Source organism: Ostrinia nubilalis, chromosome 24 (assembly GCF_963855985.1).
Source record: "Ostrinia nubilalis chromosome 24, ilOstNubi1.1, whole genome shotgun sequence".
Lineage (NCBI taxonomy): Eukaryota > Metazoa > Arthropoda > Insecta > Lepidoptera > Crambidae > Ostrinia > Ostrinia nubilalis.
Window position 1 is genome coordinate 3,995,796 of NC_087111.1, and position 25,133 is coordinate 4,020,928.

General features: G+C 39.2%; 1 protein-coding gene across 1 annotated transcript in view; it reads right to left on the reverse strand.

The window, feature by feature from the left end:
* The window catches only part of LOC135083884 (neuropeptide F receptor), an 88,877-nt gene continuing 63,744 nt past the window's right edge, over positions 1-25,133 (reverse strand). The window contains exons 2-4 of the mRNA XM_063978632.1: positions 8,943-9,149; positions 7,700-7,933; positions 1-978 (exon numbers count right to left, since the gene is read on the reverse strand). Coding sequence (XP_063834702.1) covers positions 292-978; positions 7,700-7,933; positions 8,943-9,149 — 1,128 coding nt within the window. The 3' untranslated portion in view covers positions 1-291. The remainder of the gene's footprint in view (positions 979-7,699; positions 7,934-8,942; positions 9,150-25,133) is intronic.

A 25,133-nucleotide genomic window follows, 5' to 3' on the forward strand; every position in this document is an offset into this window, starting at 1 on the left:
TTCCATATTTCGTTTAATTAAAAAACCTACATCTATCTTACAATATATTACAGCAGTACTTCGCGTTTTGGGCTCAGAAAAACGCAAAGTACAAACTACAACTATCCTTATTCAAAACAGTTCGTAGAATTTACATTTACAATGATATCGTCAACATAGAAAACATAACAAAGGAACTTTATACACAGCACGGCGTCTTAACTAAAAGAGTCACTGGAATTGACACTGAGAGTTTCAAATATTGTGCATCTCGACACTGCTGGTCTCATGCTATTTGAAACATGTCTTTAGTCAGAAAATCTGAGAGCACTGGGACGTCTTCGTGTTTGCTGTCACCGTGTGTTCCAGTTGTGCTAGCGCCGTCAGTTCTGTATCCATCTTCCTATTCTTTGCTCTCCCTATGTTCTTTTTCAACTGGCCTTTTTTTTGACAGCAGCAAAGAATCTCTTCAAACTCCTTTCTGAAGTTGTCGTTCAGCCATCCGTATAGCAGCGGATTCGAGACAGCACTGGACATGCCAAACATGTGGCAGATAGCGTAAGTTATTGTCATGGCTTTCTCGTCTAGAAATGGTTCTGAACTGAAGTCTGCTACTAAATTGAAGACGTTTAGCGGCAGCCAGCTGATCACATACGTAGCTGCTATAGCTATTAGGATTGCTGGTGTCTTCCTCGTGGTCCTTCTTCTTCCTCTTAATCTCCTGTGAATCTGTACATGTGCTAACACTACAACTAGAACGGGTAAAAGGTATTGGAAGATCAAACTTAATAATGAGTAGATTGCCCTGCCATTCTTGATGGGCCAGTCTTCTATGCAGAAGCTTAACGAGTCCATCCCGATTAAGCCCAGCTTGTGAGTCTTGAGGTTTCGGAATATGTACAGAGGGGAGGCGAGGGTGAAGGCGGTGGCCCAGATGAAGAACATCGTGATAAGGGCCCCCATGGTCTGGAGACCAGGCCGCGTTGGGTACACGATGAGCTGTGGACAAGGAAACATAGGTGAGTAACGTACTCGTAGATTATTTACAATATTACATATTCAAGAATTAGTTTGGACCTTTAAATCTTTTAGATTATTAATGGTTGTTTGCCTCTGATCATCTATTATTCAAAAGTTGGATAGTAAGAAAAGATAAGCAGTTTATGATCATAGGAAAATGTTTGTAAATATCCAAACTCACAAGACTTTTCCTTGTTTGCTTATTCAATTAACATTACCCACTATTCCACCACTCTATACCCTTTTTAATGCCACAAGCTTTTAGACTACCACTACAGCACTCAATTTAAAAATATTTCCATTGAAGTGCAAATATGCAGCTCTCACATAGTTTATTGATTTTGTGTTAACTCCATTATCTATGATTTTATCATTCGAGAGTAATGAACCAAGGGTACAGTCGACAACACTATAGTATCTTATGTCGTTGCAATAGACACTATTTTGCAACAAAATTTACAGTTTGATGTGCGGTCAACTGTACATACCACTACAAAATTGATAAAGCTACTTAATACATTGATAACAGATGCTATAAAACATAGATGAATTCAATATCTGTCTGTTTTGATAGGTGTGAATCATGTCGCTATAAATTATGTATGAGTACCATAAATACAACATACGAGTACATGTGTATAGATATAGTATCTTCATAGATTATCATGCCGATAGAGATTAGAACAGATGAAATTGTTGTCGAAATATAGTGAAAAAATTCATATTATAGTTTACACTAAATAATGACACATTACACACACACATACACATAAGAGCTGCCATAGGTGTAGAGTTTAACTAAGTAAGGCTAAGAACTCACGGCGCGATTTTCACCCGCGCCCGCGGCGGTTGTGGAATTGCGGTTTTATTTCAAAACTCACGGGAGCGGTTATTTGCGCGGTTATTCTAAGAACTCACCCGCATACAACCGCGCCCGCTGCGGACGAAAACCGCGTCGTGAGTTGTGCGTTAGTTTTTACATAAGTATAATATCTGCATTCTACAGTAGATGCGGACCCGCAACCGCCGCGGGCGCGGGTGAAAATCGCGCCATGAGTTCTTAGCCTTAGTGCCTGAGGTATGGGAGCGGTACGGGGAGTGTGTTTGTGATGTCAAACGTCAGCGAGACTTTAATGTGCTTCAGATTTGTATGCTCTGTCACGTCATAATATGTCAATGTCACCCTTCCCGTGCCGCTCCCAAACCTCAGGCATTGGCTCAGTTAAGCGCTAGACTTTGTACAACGATAGCACATTAACCGTACTTGTTGCTCATAAAAGTAGCCCTTATTTTGAGAAGATTAGAGGATATGTCAAGGTCATGTCTAGGTTAGTGTAATAAAATATACAAGTACTTATGGGCCTCATAAGAAGGCTCAAGGTCACCCAAAGGGCGATGGAGCGGGCTATGCTCGGAGTTTCCCTGCGTGATCGAATCAGAAATGAGGAGATCCGCAGGAGAACCAAAGTGACCGACCATAGCTCGCAGAATTGCTAAATCAAGTGGCAGTGGGCGGGGCACATAGCTCGTAGAGACGATGGCCGTTGGGGTTGGAAAGTTCTCGAGTGGCGACCACGGACTGGAAGATGTATCGTGGACAGGCCTCCTACTAGGTGGACCGACGATCTGGTGAAGGTCGCGGGAAGAGCCTGGATGCGGGCAGTGCAGGACCGTTCATTATGGCCTTATATGGATAACGACCGTTATTTGGCATTAGGCCTTTGTCCAGCAGTGGACGTCATTTGGCTGAAACAACGACGACGACTTAGACCTAGTTCTCGTGACAAACAATTAAATTTGTATTGATTTTTTTCTTAAAATTGTAATTATCGATGAAAATTTCACAGCAAGTTTTGATTTCAAAGGTTTTGTTTAACAGAAACTTTATATAGAAACACAAAATTTCTAAGATTATATTGGGAGTTTGGGATTTAAATAACTTTGGTTTGTGTACTTTGTTAATTGGACTACGACTGGCGTTATAATTGAAATTAATTATTTTGCTAGAAAATTCTTGTTAGAAGTTTTTTGTTTTAAAAAGTCCAGTGTCTTTGGAAGACAATTAGGTAATGCTATAAAGCTGATTTCAAAACCCTAATTTATGGATTAACATTATGCACCATAATACAGTTGAAACTTAAGTATTTTGTGTAAGAAAAAGCCAAATTATATTTCTTTCATCATCATCAACAGCCTTTTACAGTCCACTGCTGGACTGGAGTGGAGGGTTTTGCCATAATCCCCACGCTTGGCAGGCGGGTTGGAGATCGCAGTTTAAAAGATTGATGTTTTTCAGAGAGCGCTGCTGCCCGTTCTCCGTATTTCTTTACAATCATCATTTTATTTCTTCATGTTTTTTTTATCATCCGTTGATAAAGCAACAATAGAAATATGCTTTTATTAAATGAATTTTAAAAGTATAAACTGCCTGTAAATTACCAACCAGATGACAGATAGGACAAATAAAACAAAAATAGAGTTCCTTTGCACAATAATAACCCACAGAACCTAAAGTAAACCGACCTTAATTATTATATTTAATAATAATCATTAACAATAACTTTCAATTATATCCGACACGAGTGTCCTAAAATAACAAAGTCAAATCAATAATCCTTTCGCGGACCCAAGTAACAGTTTCGCCGATACAAAAGGCATTGTTACTTCGAAATTAACCGAGTTTACTCAATAAACAACTAAATAAGCCCTTCGACCTTCGTTTGAGGGGACACAATGGCTCTAGTCTCGTGTTGCCGGTTACCTAACTGCAAAATGCTTGCTTGGAAATACAAATGGTTAAAATAAGCTCCTTTTTTGTCAGGACAATCGTTCGTTCGTTCAGCCAAATGACGCCCACTGCTGGACAAAGGCCTCCCCAAGGATTTCCACTATGAACGGTCCTGTGCTGTAGTCTGTGCAATCAAACGTGAGAATATTCAACTATAGGTATAATTTAATTGTTTTGATTTAAATATTATATTTTCAGTGGTATTAACAATAAAATGTTTAATAAATTTGTCTTTTGTTAGCTTATCTCTACTTCTATAACTTCTATTACAGACATCATTTATTACATCTCTATTACTACTATTAAAAGTGACATTTACTAGAAATAACCTAAATTTATAAAACTTGTAAGTTTAATACTATTTGACACTTTTAGCAAAAAAAAGGTCTGCTTACTATTTTTTGAAAACCTACCGTCTCAAGTGATGCCTATTGAGACATTTAAGTACCCTAATAGCTACAAGCAAGGTTACTCCGACAAACGTTATCTAAAGTTTCGAGTTCTAGAATAAGTGACGTACGAGACTATTCCCACCTCTCGTTCCCACCGCTGCAACTCCTGTGTAGCCAGGATTTACAGCTTGACCACCAATAAAAACCCATCCAGTGAAGTTAAAGTTCGTCCCGAGGGAAAGTTATACGGTTATTGGACCCGAAATTAAATTAATCAGAAGAACTTTGAGGAGTTCGAAGTTAGGGTTCGACTTCCCTCCAGTGCAAAGCCAAAGAAAGGATGTCAAGTGACAAAACAAAGGTTTAATGAATGAACGACAGAGACAGATAGACCCAATGCGTTTCGGAGTACCCCTGAAGGTGACAATGTTTATTTTCAATTCCCAGTCGTCCCTTGTGGTAGAGTCACTTAAGGCGGCAACTGGGAAACCCATCCAATCCAGGAGTACCCTAACCAAACATGTCCCATACCCTCTAAATATACATGTTGCAGTCAAAACTCATAGTCGGTCAAAACCACTTTTGCCTGATTTTTCCAGTTCCATCTTTTACCAGACGAATACTTAAATGTCTTAAAATTTTAAATCAGTCAAAAATGGTTTAGCCTGATTTAAAATGTTACCAAACTGTCGCCCTTGGTCAAAACCACTCTTGGTTGATTTTTTAAAGAATCAAATCCACTTTTGACTGATTATCAGTTTTGACTGTAACATAAAAATCCCTTTGCTTAGAAGTCGAGCGCGTTTCGGACAGCCAATATGATTAGAATCTGACGTCAAGCTCCTTTATTTATAGAAATTATTGATAATACATATTATTATAAACATGTTAACGCTAGTATAAATTCATTTGCAGGCTAACTATATCCAGGAAGTTTGTAAGTTTGTACATCAAAGGGAGTTTGCGGGAATTGAGAACGTGAGGGCTTCTGCATGACTCAGATAACAGCTTCTTAAATATACATTTTGCGAGATATTAGATTTTAACGAAAAGGGAACGATTTTTCTGTCTAGTTAGAATAATAATAAGTACTACGTACAAGCCATAAGTTTGTATGGCTTGTAACTTATGGCTCGGAAACGTGGCCTCTCACTATAGGCCTTATACAGAAGCTCAAAGTTGCACAGCGTGCTATGGAGAGGGCTATGCTTGGTGTTTCTTTGCGAGATCGACTCAGAAATGAGGAAATCCGTAAACGAACTAAAGTCGCTGATATAGCCCGACGGATTAGCAAGCTAAAGTGGCAATGGGCAGGGCATATAGTATGCAGAACTGACGGCCGATGGGGCAGCAAGTTTCTGGAATGGAGGCCGCGTACCGGAAAACGCAGCGTCCACCTACAAGGTGGACCGACGACATCGTAAAGGTAGCAGGGAAGCGCTGGATGCAGGCCGCTACCAATCGATCAACGTGGAAAGCATTAGGGGAGGCCTATGTTCAGCAGTGGACGTCCTATGGCTGAAATGATGATGATGATGATGACTACGTACAAAAGGTTTTCTTCGCGAAGGTATTAAAAAAATGTATGAGCTCTAGTATTCAACGCTGTGCGTTCGATTTGCTGCTTCAATTAAGCAAGCATCGTTTGTGAATACAGGCGTGAGTTGTGTCAGATATTTACCGTTGAGGTGATGTAGATAGTTTTTGACATTTATAAAGGTACAAATTAATTGGGGGATGCCTTTGTCTAGCAATGGAGGTCATTATTTTAAAACTAAACGAATGAACAAACTTTCAACTTAGGTTTTAGGATTTGCTAGTACTTAAGTTATTTACAGTTAAATGGTTAAGTGGTCGGTTAGACGAAAATGGCCTAAGTTTGGACTAAGTGACGTAATATACGATAAGGGAGGCCTGTATTTTTCAACTTTGTGTGATTTTTACTTGAAATTTTCACTTTAAGAAACTGGAGTCTTTGTGCATTAAATAAGATTTGAAAATCTAAGGGTATAGAGTAGTGATGAATTAAATAATTACAAGCTTAAACGAAGTATATTTTTTATGCCAAAAGTAATAAATTTTACATTACAGAAAAGTATTTTTATTTTTCTAGGATTTAAGTCTATTTTATGAAAGTAAAAGTATTTAATATGAAATATTGTTTTACAAACGTACGTCGTACACGTGTGTTTAACTTTTTTTAATATTAAATTCTTTATCAAAACATAATCGCTTGTTTGTTTGCGAATGAATAGCTGTTTTTTATTTATCACAAAAGAGTACCATTTTATAAGCAGCCGTATTGTATTTCCAAGATTATTTTTCCAAGAACTACAAGACAAAAAGATCTGCAAACGTTGACCCTACCTACTGGGAGTTGAACTGAGACTTAAATACATTATGTTAACGAGCGAGCTTTGTGTCCTATTGATTCATTTAGGCTGAGCTGAAAAAGCAAAAGTTTACAAAAGGTTTGAGTGTTTTTACCCGACTGTTCAGAGGAGGATAATGTGTTTATTAGCATACAAGTATGTGTTTAAGTTAGTTTCTTTGGGGTACTCTAGCTAGAGACCAAATACGTGGGCCGATTTAACATAGCAACCACTCCATAGGATCTATCTATGTATAAATTTTAGAAACCATACATTTTTAAATGAAAAGTGTAAAATAAAAAAGGCTTTAAATTTTAATTAAATGTTTAAGTCATCGGTTATTTTTAAATATTAATTTGCTGTTCTATTCTATTATTTTTTGTTCTATAATTGGCGTTTGTATGTAATCCATGGGTCATACTTTTTGGCGACCGTAAAAAAAATATCTAAAATAAAATAAAATCGACTTCACAATCACAAATAAGGCGCAAAGCTTCTCAATGTAAACTCACCCTTAAACAAACATAAACCACTCAAACTAATCTCTACATTCAAACCACTAATCCCTTTATCAATAGAGTTTATTTTACCTGGTATCTGTCCAGGGCAATAGCGGCGATTTGTACTTGTGGGGCCATCCAGGCCCCACAGGCCTGGCAAAGGATAGGCCAATACTTGGTCAGCAGTTCCATGAGTATTCAAGCTAATTTCTACATTCAAACATTTCATAAATATTTATTTTATCGATAGAGTTCACTTTACCTGGTATCTGTCCAGGGAAATAGCAGTGATCGATATGGTTGAGACGAATATCGAGATAACGTGGACGGCCTTAGAAGCCTTGTAGAGGCCAAAGACTGTTGCTTGGTCAGCAGTTCCACAAGGATTAAGCTAATTTCTACATTCAGACCTCTACTTATACATATATCAATAGAGTTCACTTTACCTGATATCTGTCCAGGGCAATAGCGGTGATGGAGATCGTGGAGACGAATATGGAGATGGCCTGGATGGCCCCACAGGCCTTGCAGAGGCTAGGCCAGTGCTTAGTGAAGAGTTCCATGAGGGTTAAAGGGGTGCCAACGCAACCATTCAAGCAGATTTATACATTCAAAACACTAATCTAAAACTAATAGAGTCAGCTTTACCTGGTATCTGTCCAGGGCAATAGCTGTGATGGAGATCGTGGAGACGAATATGGAGATGGCCTGGATGGCCCCACAGGCCTTGCAAAGGCTAGGCCAGTCGGGCAGCGGCCAGTGCTTGGTCAGCAGTTCCATGAGGGTCAAAGGAGTACCGACGCAGCAGACCAGGGCATCGGAGACGGCAAGGTTGACTATGAACATGTTGCGGGCTGTTCGCATTACCGGTTTTCTGACTACCTGGAAGAAATTTGCGGTTATCAGGGTATGCTGGTGTTATTTACTTAAACCTAGTGAAACCTTTAAGATCTCTATTTAACCTATCATAAATATCCTAAGTTCAAAATGCTGCAAGTCTCATACCCATTCGTTGTCAAAAGTTGTGGGGTCATTTATGTAGAACGAACGTTGATCATTCTGGATATCTTTCACACTCCGTCAACACAAAAATTATTTGAAATTAAGGTGCTGAAAATGTCAGTCAGTATCTCCAAGAAAGGATAATTTTGTAATATTGAAAATAGCTCGAAAATGGGGGATTGAAAATCTTAAATGGCTTTATGAAAATGTAAGTAGGTAAATAAGAGTTGTGTTTTTTGCTTATGTTGGGGAGAACTCTACCATGCCCCCGAATTCAAAACGCTCACTTAAGACCACTTGAGTGAGCGCCACTTTATTTATTCGATTGTAATATAAATAGTATAAAGTTACGAGTAAAATCTACTAAGAGTGGTATGTTCGAAGTTTCCCTGCGTGATCGAATCAGAAATGAGGAGATCGGCAGGAGAACCAAAGTAACTGACATAGTCCGCAGAATCGCGAAAATCAAGTGGCAGTGGGCGGGGCACATAGCTCGTAGAGCTGATGGCCGCTGGGGCAGGAAAGTTCTTGGGTGACGACCACGAGCCGGAAGACGTAGCATGGGTAGGCCTCCCACTATGTGGACCGACGATCTGGAGAAGGTCGCGGGAGGTGCCTGGATGCGAGCGGCGCAGGATCGGTCTTTGTGGAAATCCTTGGGGGAGGCCTTTGTCCAGCAGTGGACGTCTTTCGGCTGAAACAAACGAACGAACTAAAGCCTGGTCCGTGAATTTTGTCCAATGACCCCAAGCTACCCATCCTCATCGATCGCGCCTAATTAGCAATATAATTACGCGCGAGCGATAAGGATGGGTACCTTGGGGTCATTGGACAAAATTCTACGTGCTCACGGGCCAGGTTTTAGTAAAAAAAAAGCAAATTCACTTACGGAAATAACAACCAGCGCATTGCCAACAGCACCAATAACTACCAGGATGCCATAGAACGCCAACAGGAGGGATCTGGTCGGGTCATCAACCTTTCGGTTTTGGGAGAACTTTTCAAGGAGCACGTTTGGGTCCTGTATGCCTCGGGAAGCTTCGATTATCCATTTTGCGGACGCATTGAAGGTCAGGTTCATACTGGCGTCCGGGGTCTGGAACAAACAAATGAACGTTAATAGGGTTAGGGTTCCGTTGTTTGTATAGAATATGAACCTTTTAGAGGCCTTCCGGTCGCCACCAACTCTATTTGGTGGCCACGGGAAGGGCTTACAAAAGACAGTATAGTTTTAGGGTTCCGATATTTGTGCAGAAAAGGAACCTTTTAGTGGCCTTATAGGGTTGGTGGTCGCCGGAAGGGTTTATAAAAGTGCTTAATATCTAAGTAGGTCGTTTCCTGGTAATAACAGTATAAGCTTTGCTTAGTTTGTAACTTAAAACAAATGAGCGTTAATAGGTTTAGGGTTCCGTTATTTGTATAGAAAGGAAGCTTTTAGAGTCCTTGTAGGGTCACCGGAAGGGTTTAGAAAGGCTCTAAGTACGTCGTTTTCTGGTACTATCTGAAGCTTATTTTGGGACTAGAGGTGCAGTGTAAATTCATCACAATAATATCTCTTCGTTGACTATCCGTTTGATAAGACCCTTCTTTCAGGAAGGTGAGTAGTAAATTTATCATCATCAAACTTGAAAGGTCTAATATCTCTTGAAAATATCAGAAATCAAACTTCTTTCGCAAAGAGAAGAATTCAAAAAGCCAGTATAAATCACAATATTTAGAAGGATAATATCAATTCTAAAATAGTAAGACACGGGTCTTAATGCGACGTTTATTAATGAGTTACGTTATGTACTCACGGCTTGACGTTTCGTCTGCGATGCTGCAGCCGTGGTCACAATACATAATGTAACTCATTAAGGCTTGGTATTTCTGCTAAAGTAGGTATTTCGCGCTGTCAAAATCTGCGCGCGCAATACTTCGCCGAAGACAGCGCGCCAAAGAGCTCTCGCGGCTACACAGTATAGAAATACGCAGTTTAGAAATACGCAGTTGGTTAGGTTAGGTTGACTTCCTTCCGTTCAAGCGTCACACTCACAGCACTTTTTAATACAAATCATATCCAAGTGATACAAATTAAAACAACTTTCAAAAGTTTTGGAAATATATTTTAGAATCGAATAAATATAGAATATAGCTGCCAAAGTAAACACGGTTCAAAGAGGCATGGCGTCACCCGACCTTCCGGAAGTTCCGCGCCGGCTAAAAGAATTTCAAGATTACGTCACCCGACCTATCGGTAGATCCTCGAGAGCTTGAGCGATTGGAAAAACATTTTATGATCAGTTACTCGTAGTAGCGATTATTTAGAGCTTGGATAATAAATTATAGTTGTTGCAATTCACAAAGCTTTGTATCTGGTTAATTACATTAATCAGTACACGCATCAATTTTGTTCAGTCTTTTTGTTTATTAATAAATAAAAATATCATACTAAAATTGCATACATATTTGTTTGTATTGGTCTGGGTGTTTTCTTTCCATAATTTATATATAACGTATGTACAGGGCTCTGTATCGAAAATCACTATGAGCAATAAGCATCACACACGGTTACCTGTAGTGCATTACCGCAGCAAAAAGCTTGCCATCTTAAATGAACGGTATAATATCGAGGTTTCGTCAGTACAGTTGCGAACAAAGGTGTTTGTGTAGTGTAGTTGAGTTGAGAGGTCAGATTATTGAAATAATAAAAGGAACATTTTATTTTTTAAATACATTTTAAAAATAATTTACATTACAGATAACAATGATAGGATGACATTGCAAGGTAGTGCCAGTCCAGTCTTAAATCCGTTGATATATGCTGCATCTGCCATGTTTTTGGCTAAAAAATTCTTCTATCTTGCAGTTTAGACTTTTATTACAGACCTCAGACAGTATTTTTTGAAAACTTTTACGCATGGTGGAGGAAGGGACGCTCTAGAGACTCAAGTCTAGAAGGAGTCACATGAACTCCAAGTTTTAAATCCGTTGACATCTGCTGCATCTGCCATCTTTTTGGCTAGAAGATTCTTCTATCTTGCAGCTTAGACCTTTAGCTACAGACCTTAGTATTTTTGAAACATTCTTACACATGGTGGAGGAAGGGACGCTCTAGACACTCAAGTCTACAAGGAGTCACATCAACTCCAGTTTTAAATCCGTTGACATCTGCTGCATCTGCCATCTTTTTGGTTAGAAGATTTTTCCATCTTGCAGCGTAGACCTTTAGCTACAGACCTTAGACAGTATTTTTGTGAAAATTCTTACGCATGGTGGAGGAAGGGACGCTCTAGACACTCAAGTCTACAAGGAGTCACATGAACTCCAGTTTTAAATCCGTTGACATCTGCTGCAACTGCCATCTTTTTGGCTAGAAGATTCTTCTATCTTGCAGCTTAGACCTTTAGCTACAGACCTTAGACAGTATTTTTGTAAAAATTCTTACGCATGGTGGAGGAAGGGACGCTCTAGAGACTCAAGTCTACAAGGAGTCATATGAACTCCAGTTTTAAATCCGTTGACATCTGCTGCATCTGCCATCTTTTTGGCTAGAAGATTCTTCTATCTTACAGCTTAGACCTTTAGCTACAGACCTTAGACAGTATTTTTTATTATTTATTTGTGTCAGTGTGCTCTTCTAAAGAGTGTAAGACGATTGTATGTAGGTACTATTAAAATGTAATTTTAACTCATTGGTTTTGTCTAATATTTGAGGAATGTACTATGTATCATGAGTAGAGTCTTCGTTTAAAAGGATGCGAACGATTTAAATTTCAATAGGTAGACAAAATTGATAATTTTTAACTATCAAAAAGGACAATGACCAAAAGTGGTCCAAATGTCCACCACTAATTAGACCTATATTGGCTTATAGTCCATTAAATAGAGATTAGCTTTCAGTATGGGACGAAAAAAAAATAAGTTGTCAGTAAAAAGTTATGACTGTTTGAAAAATTGTAGTAGTTTACGCGCTAATCTCAGGAACTACTAGTCCGATTTGAAAAATTCATTTTGTTATGGATAGCCCATTTATCAAGGATGGTTTTAGGATAAATAACATCACCCTACAACCAATAGGGGCGGCGCAGTAAAGACAAATGTTGTAAAAATGGGAAATATTATTCAAACTATTTTCACGTGTATCTACAAAGTCGTAGGCACAGCTCATTATAATATTTAATAAAATTCATTTATAACCCCGCGCCATATGCGACATGACATAACAAGCGTAGATTAGTCCAAAATGTGCAATGGATAGAATGATATCAAGAACATTTTTCTTATGAAAAGGTAAGAAACAGACTTTTCATTCAGTCATAACTTTTTACTGACAGCATATTTTTGATTGCGGTTGGGTTATAATGAATCAGTATTTATTAGACTATTTTACTACATAGGTCTCGTTAGTGGTGGACATTTGGACCACACTCCATACATTTTTGGTCATTGTCCTTTAAGCTTTCTCCAGTAACACTGATATTATTATACTGTGACTCATCAAAGTCATCATTGTCAAAAATATTGACAAATCGCGAACTGTCACGCCCAAAAAACTGACACGCGTCCGTCCTCCGTAAGCGCCACCGCGCGACTGATTGAGAGTGTCCAAGCCGTCATAGACGATTTTTTCCACATTTTTTAACATAGTAACTAAATAAGAAGCAATATAAAAATTTCATCCGTTAAAAGCCCTCAAGTTATTTCTGAACTTTAGTTTAGTAAAAGATTTAGAATCTCAAATCGCTTATTTTCAAAATAAAACCATAAATAGAAAACGAATAGAGGTAACTTTGGGAATTTATTCTATCGAGTCAACTTCATCAAATCGTGTTTCCATCCGTTAATAGCCCTAGAAAATATCCTCAACTATGCCCAATAAAAATCTTAGCCTTTAATTTTACTGTTTAGTACCTCAAAAATGAAAAATGAAAACCTCATTTTCGCCATTTTCTCTGCTACCCGGCCTTAATAAACGTCGCGTTAAGACCCGTGTTTTAGGCTGAGTTGCACCACCTAACTTTGACCGTAACTTTGACGATAACCGGTGTTTTTTTGTATGGAGTTTGACAGATTTTTGACGTTTGTCAAAGTTAAATTAAGATGGTGCAACCCAGCCTTAATATTTTAGCTGAAATGGAACGCGTAAGTTAAAAATCTTATAATATCAAATTGTTAAGTTTCTTTTGTACCTAATGCTAATAATGAAAGGTAAGAACTAAAACCATCATAAGAAACAAGACCATCAGTGCGTCGTCCATCTATTGGCATATAACTCACTTGAAAGTGAGTTTGACATTTAAAGCAGAAGGATCTTTCACTTGCCTTTTGCATTAAAATATTTTTACCTCTTTTGTTGATCTGGCTATGAACAAAATAAGAAGAGACTCAATTACCTCCCTTCTAAGGTAATATAAAGAATTTCTTAACCCTTTCATTTATCTAGAACCATAACAGACTAATTTGTGAAACTACCGTTTCAGCTTAATTACTAACACTAAAGAAATCTTAAAGCTTTGTAACGTTAACGCGTAGGCTGCTAATCCAGGGCTTGTAATTAAAATAGACAATGCTTTATTAAACAAATTATAGGTCTAAAGCTGAACTCATTTAGTGCCTGGGGTATAGGAGCGGTATGGAATAGAATAGAATAGAATTTCTTTATTGCGGTAAATGTGGTACAAAGTAGTGATAAACAATGAATGTCCGTTTCACACATCTAACCAACGACAATTGGCATGCAACATACAGTGAAACAGAAAGCACACAATTATGTCCAAATAAATAAGTCTCTAAGACTATAAAAATTCAACTAAAATAATTAAGTAATTAACAATATTGATATACATTCAATAATAATAAACAAAATACATTTCGATTTAAAAAAAAAATAGAAAAATAGTGTCAATTTCTTTAAAATTTGCAATTAATAAATTCATTTATGCTATAAAAACATTTGTCACTTAACAATTTATAAAGCTGGTATTTAAATTGCTTAGTGGGTAAGTCCTTCATTGCGTCCGGAAGTTTATTGTACAGTTTTATAGACATAAAGTAGCAATTTCTCTGAAAATTCGTCGTTGAACAAGACGGTACCACCAAACGATTAGGATACCGTGAAAGAGGTAACATTAACATAATATTATGACGTGACAGAGCATACAAATCATAAAAGAAATGTGAAGTCTCACTGACGTTATACGTCGCAAAAACGTTTGTTAGTCGTATACCTCGAAATCAAAAAATCCTCGTAGCTTTTCACCTATTCGCATTTCGCCGCGATATCAAAATTTCTGAATAGATTTTTATTCTTGTAGTATAATTTTTGATCGCTAATTACAACTGTCTAAAAAATTCATAGTAGATTTACTTTCCTGCCTGTCTTAACTGTAGTCGCTTTTCACCTTGTTAGATATTTGTTTGTAATGCGTTATTACATATCGCGATATTTCCTTTAAGCACTATACCTCTATAGTTCAAAATATATGCGGCTTAATAAATAGGCTATTGATAATACATGCTTTATCAAAATTTGCTACCGTTGTAAAAATCTGTTAAAAATATATGCTAGTAACAAAATATACTACCGATATTACACGCTACATCAAAAAACGCTATCACGGTGAAATGCGGATAGGTGAAAAGCTACAAGGAATTTTTGATTTCGAGGTATACGACTGTTGCTGGCAGTTTGGCCAGCAATCCTTTTTTGATATTGTTTATGGTTTTATACTTTTTTTAATATTGTTTTTTAGGATTTTTGAAGTTGCTTTTGTACACTCTCTCGTGTTCTTAATGTTTTGAGCAATATACCTACTGTTTTGGCCCTTTTTGAAGTTTCCTTGCTTCTAGCATACCTATAATCACCACCGGCCTGCCTATCACTATAATACAGTCCACTCCTTCGTTTTTAACAACGACTAACAAACGCGCAAAAACACCCTCCCATGCCGCTCCCATAATGAGTTAAGCGCTAGACCTTAGATACAACTTAGATCTTAGATCCAACGCGATTTGAAACTTAATCTGGCGCTAAATCTGAACAATATTCCAAGGAAAGAGGATTTTCAGTGTCTAATGATGAGGTAAAACTAGTTTTTGCTTCTGACGTCACCCGCCTTATTATCGCCTTGTCTCAGAAATACTTTATCGGTCGCTTCATCCTCTCTACAACCGGTATTTTATTTTTTCCTTGGCACATATTACACCTTGACCTTTTCTATGAATCACTGAATCTATCGATGAAAACCGCAAAAAAATCCATAGAGTAGTTTCCATCCATAGACTTAGTTTTATATAGCGAAGTAGGCGTTAGGCTTCGAATAAGCCGTGTTTTTCCATAGTTCGAGGAAACGCCCGTCTATTTTCAGGCGGGAGTCATCCAGTGATCAATCAATCATGGCGACACACGCCACCCAAGCACTTGGGTTTATTCTAAAAAATGACGGCCTGAATTGTCTCCGTAAAAGGACTTTTTATTACCGCACGATGGGCTCATTTTTAACGCGAGATGTTGTTTACACTTGTGATGGACCCGGCAAATTAATGTACTCTCGCACATTACTATGTGGTTTCACAGTGTTCGTGGGCGCACAGGGTCACACATGAACCAATGACAGAGCTCTATTCAACGCTGTGCGTTTGATTTACTGCTTCATGGTTCATGCACTTAAGCAAGCATCGTTTGTGAATACGGGTGTAAGAGTCAAATCACACGACGCGTGGCAGCGCCTAACCGCAAAGATTTCGCCGCACCGCTCGTGAGCCCGCCGCAGATATTTCTATGTAAGACGACGCAGCGACACCGCTCCGTAACAGATATTCCTGTCATTGATACAATTGACACTGACGTCTCATATAGATCGACAAAATCGATTAATAGCGCAAGTATCCTTATCTTGGAACGTACGTTAAATTTTGCATTTTCTAAAGGTACTAATAATCTATCCCATCTGTACTTTAGGTAATCAGTAAAGAAGTTTTATAAAAGTAAAGTTGAAAAAGGAGGATTTATAAAAGTAGCGTAGAATTCTAAAAGAAAAAGAAAAAAAGAAAGCCATTTCCATGATGCTGATTAAAATAGTCTATAGGTGGTTCGTTTTACGCAATACTTAATTCAATTCACTCTTCGCTCATTTGTAAGAGAAACCCACTTAAAGCAAGCACCTAATTAGTTTTTTAACTAAAGCCTTACTTTTTCATCCAGAATTTCAAGCCTCTAAGGCTCTATAGTATACTAGATTTTTCGGTTTTTTATATAACCTATGAGCTATGACACTCAGCAATAATGTGGCTTTAAAATTGGTGAAATAATTTTTAAAATCGGTTCAGTAGATCCCGAGATTACCCCTTACAATTTAACAAATAAATAAACACAGAAACTTTACTATTGCGTGCGTGATAGCTACGCGACTGAATAGTGATTCTTTGGTTCGTTTCAACCAAAAGAAATTACTGCTAGATAAAGGCCTCCCCCAAAAATTTCCGCAATAGACCGGTCCTGCGCTCTCCGCATCCAGATTCTTCCCGTGGCCCTGACCAGATCGTCGGTGTACCGAAGGAAGCCTAACTACACTGTGTCTTCTAGTTAGTAGTAGTTAGCTGGCGCTGTGTGAAATTGTCCAAAGATTTATTTATTTATTTATTAGTTGTCGCCACTGGAGAAATTTTCAGCCTCAATGGCCATCAGTTCTTTGAGCTATGCGCACTACCCTCTGCCACTCGAGTTTTTAAATTCTATGGCCTGCCAAGCTAGGTTGCGCGCCATGATATAATTTTATCGATGTTAGACGTCAAATGTTTGGGCGCGTAAAATCGATATAATGGCGCGATAAACGCTTATCGTGCCGCGTACCCAGGCCTACTGGTATAGTGATTACTTACACTACTGCTTTTAGTAATGTGTCTATAAAGGTAGATAATTCGCTATTGTATCATAAAAAAAACTCATAAAACTCATTTATTTTTGCAAATAGACTTTTAAAAAGCTTTTCCAAATATTCTAGCTACATTGAGACTGAACTGAATATTCCCTTGAATCACTACAAAAATCGAAATGTATAAAGGGCCTTAACATAGTGGTTTACTTAAGTCAGAAAATGTGCAAGCACTTAGTGTGAGCGGGGTCAGGTTTCCATGGGAGCTGACAGCCATAAAGGTCAAAACCACTCCAATAGATATTGGCAGGTTTTGGTTGTTTCTAGAAGCCAAGGTGCTGACCACAACGATTTATAGTTGTTGCAATTCACGAAGCCGAGTGAGCTATAATATGTGTGGTGGTTCGCTACTGTTTGTTTTTCAAAGGTTTTGATAGACAATAGACATCTGACTATCGTTATGTGCATGTACAGGTACACGTACACACACAAGTAAAGCTCATTCGCCTTCGTGAGTTGCAAGAACTTTAGCAGAGAACACCTTAAGTCCTAACCTAACCTTAGGTCGTTAGGGGTTCGGGACTCGGTGTCATGTATGACTAAGCCATTTTCTTGGGTTAGGATCTGTGACATGAGTGAACTTATTTTTTTATTAGAAAGTGAGTCCCAAAAATGTCGCTGAAAACCATTTTACCAACTAACGGATCCTATTATTTCACTTCATTGACCTTTTTGAGTCGATACTTTTAATACAAAATTGACTCTATTTGCATGGAACAAAAGCTACCGTGCATCGCAGCCATATCCAAAAGACATGTGCTAATACATTACCCACATAAAAATGTACGGTGCCGCTTCCCTGGGTGCCACGGAAGCGGCCAATAAATGCATTAAGGTGTATTCATACCTAAACTTACGTGACATACGCAGGGTACAGTCAAAAGTTTGTAAGGGCTCTTCCCCATGGAGATATCTCGTTTTTTTTTCAGTACTGGTTTTGCAGGATCTTGTTTGGCGCGGGCACATTGACATCCTGTTTGCAGTGTCCCGCAAAAATCCGATCCTTTCGAATTTCAAGCACACACTTGTATTCCTGCATTACTGAATCCTGCAATACTGGATTGCTGTAAGAAAGGCCCTAAGACTTCTCACTCTTCTCGTGGATGGTCATCAGTAGACCTAGGATGCGCGCCGAGATAAGCGTTTATCACGCCATCTTATCGATTTTACGCGATAAGGCCATTCATTTGTCGTCTGGTTAGCTGCTGGTCTCCTTACTGGCCGGTCGTGGGTAAAATTCAAATCCACACTCTTGCCTTTATTATGAATTAGACCTGTATTCACAAATGATGCTTGCTTAAGTGAAGCAGTGCTAAATGAATTAGATTATTAGAGAGAATGGACCTCCTGCAGTAGAGGCTAAACGACTTCATAATAATAAAACTTTAAGGCTAAGTTGCACCACCTAACTATGACTGTAACTTTAACGAAAACCGGTGTTTTTTGTATGGAGTTTGACAGATTTTTGACGTTTGTCATACAACCTGTACACTACAATAATTTATATCACCATAGTTAAAGTAAGATGGTGCAACCCAGCCTAAAAGTAATTAAACGGTGACCAACTGTTTATTTGACAACAAAAAACGTTAAAGTTTCACGTCACGTTATCTACTTAAGCACGTCTTACGTAATTAGTAGCTAAGCTGTAATTAACGACTTAAATTACGTATTCTAAGCAAGGAGCTGGCACATTTTATCACTTGCTAGTTTTATCGTTGAAGTTCTTTTGTTTGTACAGTCAGAAACAAATTAGACTAGTATATTTTTATTGGACAATTACTATTATTACAACTGCCTACGAGCCAAAGCACACGATGCGTTGCGGCGCCACTCTGCAAGCCATTTCGCAGCCCCCCTCCGGTGTCGTGTGGCTACAAAACGAAATGTATTGTATGTAGAAAACCGGAGCGGTAACGCTCTGGCGCCGTACCACACCGTGTGATTTAGTTCTAAGAGTCAAAGCACGACACGTTGCGGCGCCGCACCGCAAAGATTTCGCCGTATCGCATGACGCGGCCGGCGCCGCACCGCTCGTGGGCACACGACACAGATATTTCTATGTAACGGCCGGTTCACACATGTCTCCATTTTACTGTTCCGTTTTATCGTGTACGTTTTTTTTTCGTCGATGGCGTATGTAGTTGTATGAGCGACTTCACACATGACACAGTATTCTGTATACAGTAATACATACATCGACGAAAAAAAACGTACACGATAAAACGGAGACATGACGTGCGAACCGGCCGTAAGACGACGCAGCGACACCGCTCCGGCGTCGCACTACCACCGCAACGCATCGCAGTATGTATCTGGATTTGGTGTCGACTGTACTTAATCTTGGCGCTTGTTTTCATTGAAGATGAGGTTGATGTCAACTGATTAACTTTACAAGGCTGTATCCCGTTAGACTTATGTAACAAGAGCGTCCAGAAAATATTACATTTAGTTTCTAGAGAAATTAAAAGAAAATATGATGTAAAACTTTCTTTCAGTAAAGACAAAATATTTTGCACATTTATTTTTAGAAATATAATATTTACAGAAGAAAAAAGTTAAGTATAATTTACATATCTCAATGTTTGCCCGAATTAGAAAGACCCGCACATGCCCCGGAGTAATTTAATGTGATTAGTAATTATGTAGGTAAGTAGTGTGTGCGGTACATGGCTCGTAGAACTGATGACCATTGCGACAGAAAAATTCTCGAGTGGTGACCACGGGCCGGAGTGTGGGCACGCCTCCCGATCAGTGGACCGAGGATCTGGTGAAGATCACAGAAAGTACCAGGATGCAAGCAGCGCATACGTCGTTCGTTATGAAAATCATTTGTACAGCAGTGGACGTCATTTCCCTGGAACGGACGAACTCCTTAACGCCTCTATATGTAGTTAAATTTATCTGCAGCTAGAATTTCAATTTGCTGGAAACACTTGAAACTTCGTTTAACGCTGTAAGAATTAGCCCCGCTGCACCGAATCCGAATTCGATGAAACGCGAAAGCGAATATTGTGCTATAACTTGGAATATTGCTCTAAGGCTTCTAAGCTATTGAATGTAATTGAATTTACATCCAAGTAGTGCAAACGTAGTTTCACAACTTAGATTGCCTAACTGAAAGTTATTATTCAGCTCTCATAGTACTGGAAATAGTTTGATAAACGGTTAAAATATAGATTAATTTCCGTTTCCAAGTTCATATATTCATAACTTGATTGGTCAAATCGTATGACTAGATTCGTTCGATCGTGGCCACCTATTCAAACGAAGGCGTTACGTTACTTTACTTTGGTGAACACCAAAAAACATTATTGTCGCGTGCGTGACACTGGCCACTAAGAAAAGTACATCCGCGAAAAAAAAATTGCATTCTTTTTTCCATCGACGATTATCGTTTTTCTTTTATTTTTCTCTTGATGCTATTTTTCTCACGTAATTTTCTCCACAACTCGTAATATTAACTTTTTTACCACATACAAACCTGCGTGGTTTCAATTTTTAGAAAATACACACAAAATTTTGGTTCTACGCGAGCCACTACAAAAGTAATCGCCTTACTTTTTATTGCTTATTTCTCATAAGACACTAGACAGTCAGCACTTTCCATTTTCATGGTTTGGTTTCGTAAGCCACACAAAAAAAAGCTTTTGTTTTCCACCCTCATGTCTCCTCAATAATAACGAGTAACCAAAGAAGGCCTCTTACAAAATAGTTATCCGTGAAAAGAGAAATTTTCCATCTTCGTCAAATCAAACCCTCGTAAGGATGTCTCGAGAAATGCAAAGTTTGCTCTTTATGAAAGGAACTTGAGTGCCATCAGCCCCCGAATATAATAGTAAGTGCCAGAAGTGGCCGGTGCTTTTATGAGTTGCCAATTTTGGCACATAGTACCTAGATCGGGGAATTTGATACGCATTGAGTGTGTTAGCATGGAAATAGGTAATATTGGAAATATTGGATAGTTGACCGGGAAATGTTCAACAAATTTTGTATAGTAACAGAACCTTTGGTAATATTCGGTGTCCAAAAATAAGGGACATAAAGAACTTATGGGCGACCTTTTTTATTTCTTGACTTTCATTCTTATGTGCCAAATCTAGGTCAAAATTGAATTTTCAGCTTACTATGGCCTACTTACTTTGTTATTTCCACAACATCTCTTTGCTCAGATTCAATTTGGAAATCTGATTAGTTAAATCCTAATCTTTTTCTCTGAGCACAGAATATTCATGCTAAGAAGGAGGTGGCTTAAGAGCCAAAACACACGATGCGTTACGGCGCCATACCGCTGAGGTGTGTGGCAGACACATATTTGTGTAAAGACGATTAGACGACGCAGCGACACCGCTCCGGCGTCGCACCGCCACCGCAACGTATCGTGTGCTTTGGATCTACCCACAGATCATAGAAACTAAAGGATGATGTGACAAGGGGGCGGGGCCGGTGTCGCAGCAATATGCCCAAAAACAGAACACATTACTCGCGAAAGCAATGATGACAGCAGCGACGTCATAATGTAAACATTGCTTGCGTAGTACTAAAGATTATTCAAACAACGTTGAGTACCTACTGATACCGCAGTGGATAATGAGCACATATTTTGATTACTTTGTGTGGGTGAATTTTTAATGCGACACTGAGTTTCGAACTCAGCGCATTAGTTGGCATCTTTCTATAATCTCTATGGCTCAACCTAATGCGTCTAAAACTGCATTGTGATCCACGTGTGCATATGCCCTTACGTGTCAAGTAAAAACAAAACAAAAGCGCTACTTACGACAGCTGTCATTTTTATTCTTGACATGACAATAAATAGCCGTCATTTATTCAGGGTTATGGCAACCCCACGCGTATAGTATCCTGCATAACGACATCCACTTTGTGTTGTGGCAACTTGCCATGCTTCTCTTGAGGCGTAATGAAATAAGCTAGAAGCATCAATTGCCTTTATAAATGAAAGTAATTAGTATTTCTAGTATAGCTTTTATTAAGAGCATATAAGTTATCCACGTATTATTATTAAAATTCCTAAAAATATTGAAGATTTCTTCTCAAAATATTTTATATTAAAACTTACGAGAATTGGATTACATAAAAGGACCAAAAAAGTCCAAAAATATAGTCTAAATATATGTATATATTTATCTCAAAGGTGACTGACTGACTGACTGACATAGTGATCTATCAACGCACAGCCCAAACCACTGGACGGATCGGGCTGAAATGTGGCATGCAGATAGATGTTATGACGTAGGCATCCGCTAAGAAAGGATTTTACGAAACTCCACCCCTAAGGGGTAAAACGGGATTTACGCGTACGAAGTCGCGGGCGGCCGCTTGTACTAAATATAATATCAGCAGACTACATTTATTTGTGTAGCAAAATATTTATTTCCAGAAAAATATAGTACGTATTGTAATTATTAGGTCTGGGGTCAGTCCCTGAGGTATGGCAGCGGTACGGGAGCGGTGACATTGACAAATTATGACGTGACTGAGCATACAAAATCTTATTTATTTAGTAGGTGGATTCTTACTCACTACACCTAGTCACACCTACCTAGTCCTGACTGAGTAAATGATAGTTAGTTTGAGGGCCATTATTTCTGTGTCAACGGAGTTGCAGATCTGATGTTTACTTATTCGAAATAATGTTAATAATTATTTATGTACCTACATTATTTTTTGTTTGTGGGCTTTGCGCATGCTTCGTCACAAGACAATTGTTGTAAATTATTATAATCTCATGTAAGTGAACTACCCTGTTCTTATGAGAATAAAGATTCTTTAAACCGAAACGCAGAAGAGCGTTATTGAAGTCTCGCTGTTTGACGCCCCAAAAACACCACCCTGGTTGCCAGGTAAAAAAAAAACTTTGTGCTTCATTTGGCCGCACATTTTACCCTAAAAGCCGGACATGTCACGGGGGGGAGGTGCAATTATTAGTGTCATAGCTCACTCACGAGTGCGTACTGTCATCGTCGGTTGCTGAAGCGTGCGTTTGATATTATTGTGTGGCTCGACTTTCAAATGCACATAAAAAGTCTAACAAAAGCCAGACAGGCCGGACAAGACCGTAAAAAGCCGGGTCCGTGGCCGAGTCCCCCAGTATTTGACGCACCCGTGGTCGACGCCCCCGGTCAGTGAAATTTGATTTAAAGCAATTTTTAATTAAATGTACAGTCAGGCACAAAAATGTTTATAAACGAACTATGTAGTTTGTGCCCGCGATGTCCCTATCTATAAACTCATGAAGTTTGTCTAACCTTCCGGCAGACACCCTGTATAATAACAATTAAATAACCAGTCTTTAAAATAACTCTACTCTCTCTACATTTAACTAACTACAAATAAAAGTTGAAATTATAAAAGTTTTATTAAGTAGGTTATTTATAACCAAAAATTAAAAACAACATTTTAATTTTTGTAATAACAACAAAATTATTATATTTTTCATTACTTTTCGTTGACTGTACTTAGTGCAAAAGCCGAAAAAAATATGATATTAAATTAATTTAAATCGGGGGCGTCGACCACGGGTGCGTCGAACACTGGGGGACTCGGCCACGGACCCAAAAAGCCGTGCCAACACCTGGCAACCAAAAAAAAAAGTACCCCTACCCCTCTGCCACTCCTATATCTCAGGCACTGACCGAGTTAAGCTCAGACAGCTTTAGACCCCGTGTCTATTATGGATCTTAGACCAAATCCAAAATAAATTATGGCCCATTTAAGCGCTTAAGGCTAAGAACTCATGGCGCGATTTTCTCCCGCGCCCGCGGCGGTTGCGGCCCCGCAGCTTCTGTAGAATGCAGATACTTGTAAAAAGTAATGCACAACTCACGACGCGGTTTTCGCCCGCAGCGGGTCCGGTTGTATGCGGGTCCCGCCGATCGGCAGGCGACTATTTTGTACCAGTGACTTAGTGCGCGTGAGTTCATAGAATAACCGCGCAAATAACCGCTCCCGTGAGTTTTGAAATAAAACCGCAATCCCGCTACCGCCGCGGGTGCGGGTGAAAATCGCGCCGTGAGTTCTTAGCCTTTTTTTTTTTTTTTTTTTTCGGGGAAAAATGCATTGAATTGCATACCTACCCTACGGGGACAGGGTAGGTTATGTGGGGCTCACCAAGTCAGAAGGACAAGGCATACCCACTAAAAGACCCCGGTGCTCCATCATTCGCCTTAAGTGGGAAGGAACTGTGGGATTCCGGACAAAGCCTTCACTACCACAGTCCCTCCCGGCGATTGCCCGCCTACACGGCGGGCCCTACAAGCCCCCCAGGACGGGGGGCGACGGGAGCAGCTAGGAGCACACAGCTGTTCCCGTCCGACGGTGGTGGTGGCCTATGCAATGCAGTCGAGGGCGCCCCCACGCCCCCGGCCCGCTGGCCATCACCGAGGAGAGGAAACTGGAGGCGATCGTACTGTCGCCTCCTCTGACCCCTTCGCCGTCGCCGGAGCGAGGGCGCGTTTGGATCATCTTCGCGCTCTCGCTCCATGAGTTCTTAGCCTAACCCAACTCCTGAAGGTTGTCTGGGACAGATCGCATAGCGATAAGATCCCAAATTAGGTTTTGTAACCGTTTACTGTGCGCGGACAATAAAGTGTGGTTATCTATATGGGTGAATATCAACAAACTCGTTTTTTGCCTAATTCCGGTGGCGAATTTTAATTTCCACTTTCCAAAACTTTTTTGTGGCAGAAATAATAGTAAATAACTTGTATTATTCAATGATATGGTAGAGATCAAAATATTATTAATACTTCTCGAGATATGTCAATTTGAAATTATCAAGAGCCACCGAAATTGTATTTGAGCCACCGGAATTAAGAACCAATCCACCGAAATTTATTTATACAGCGGACTTCGGAATGTTACGGATGATTGTCTCAAATTACTTATTTATTTGTAATCAATTAAGTATTATTATCCAGTAAAGATGTTTATAATTAAAAACAATATTCAGGCCTGTGTTGTGACCCTAAAAAAGCATCAAATCTTCCCACGTGAGTCGTAATAGCCGACTAAGGAATCAAAATACTGGAGGGTGGGCTGCAGCATCTTTCCGGGTATTATACTACCATACTGGAACTACCAACCAGCCTGCTAAGCATGGTGATAACGGCAAAATCCCTCCATAGAGAACAAATCCAAAACTT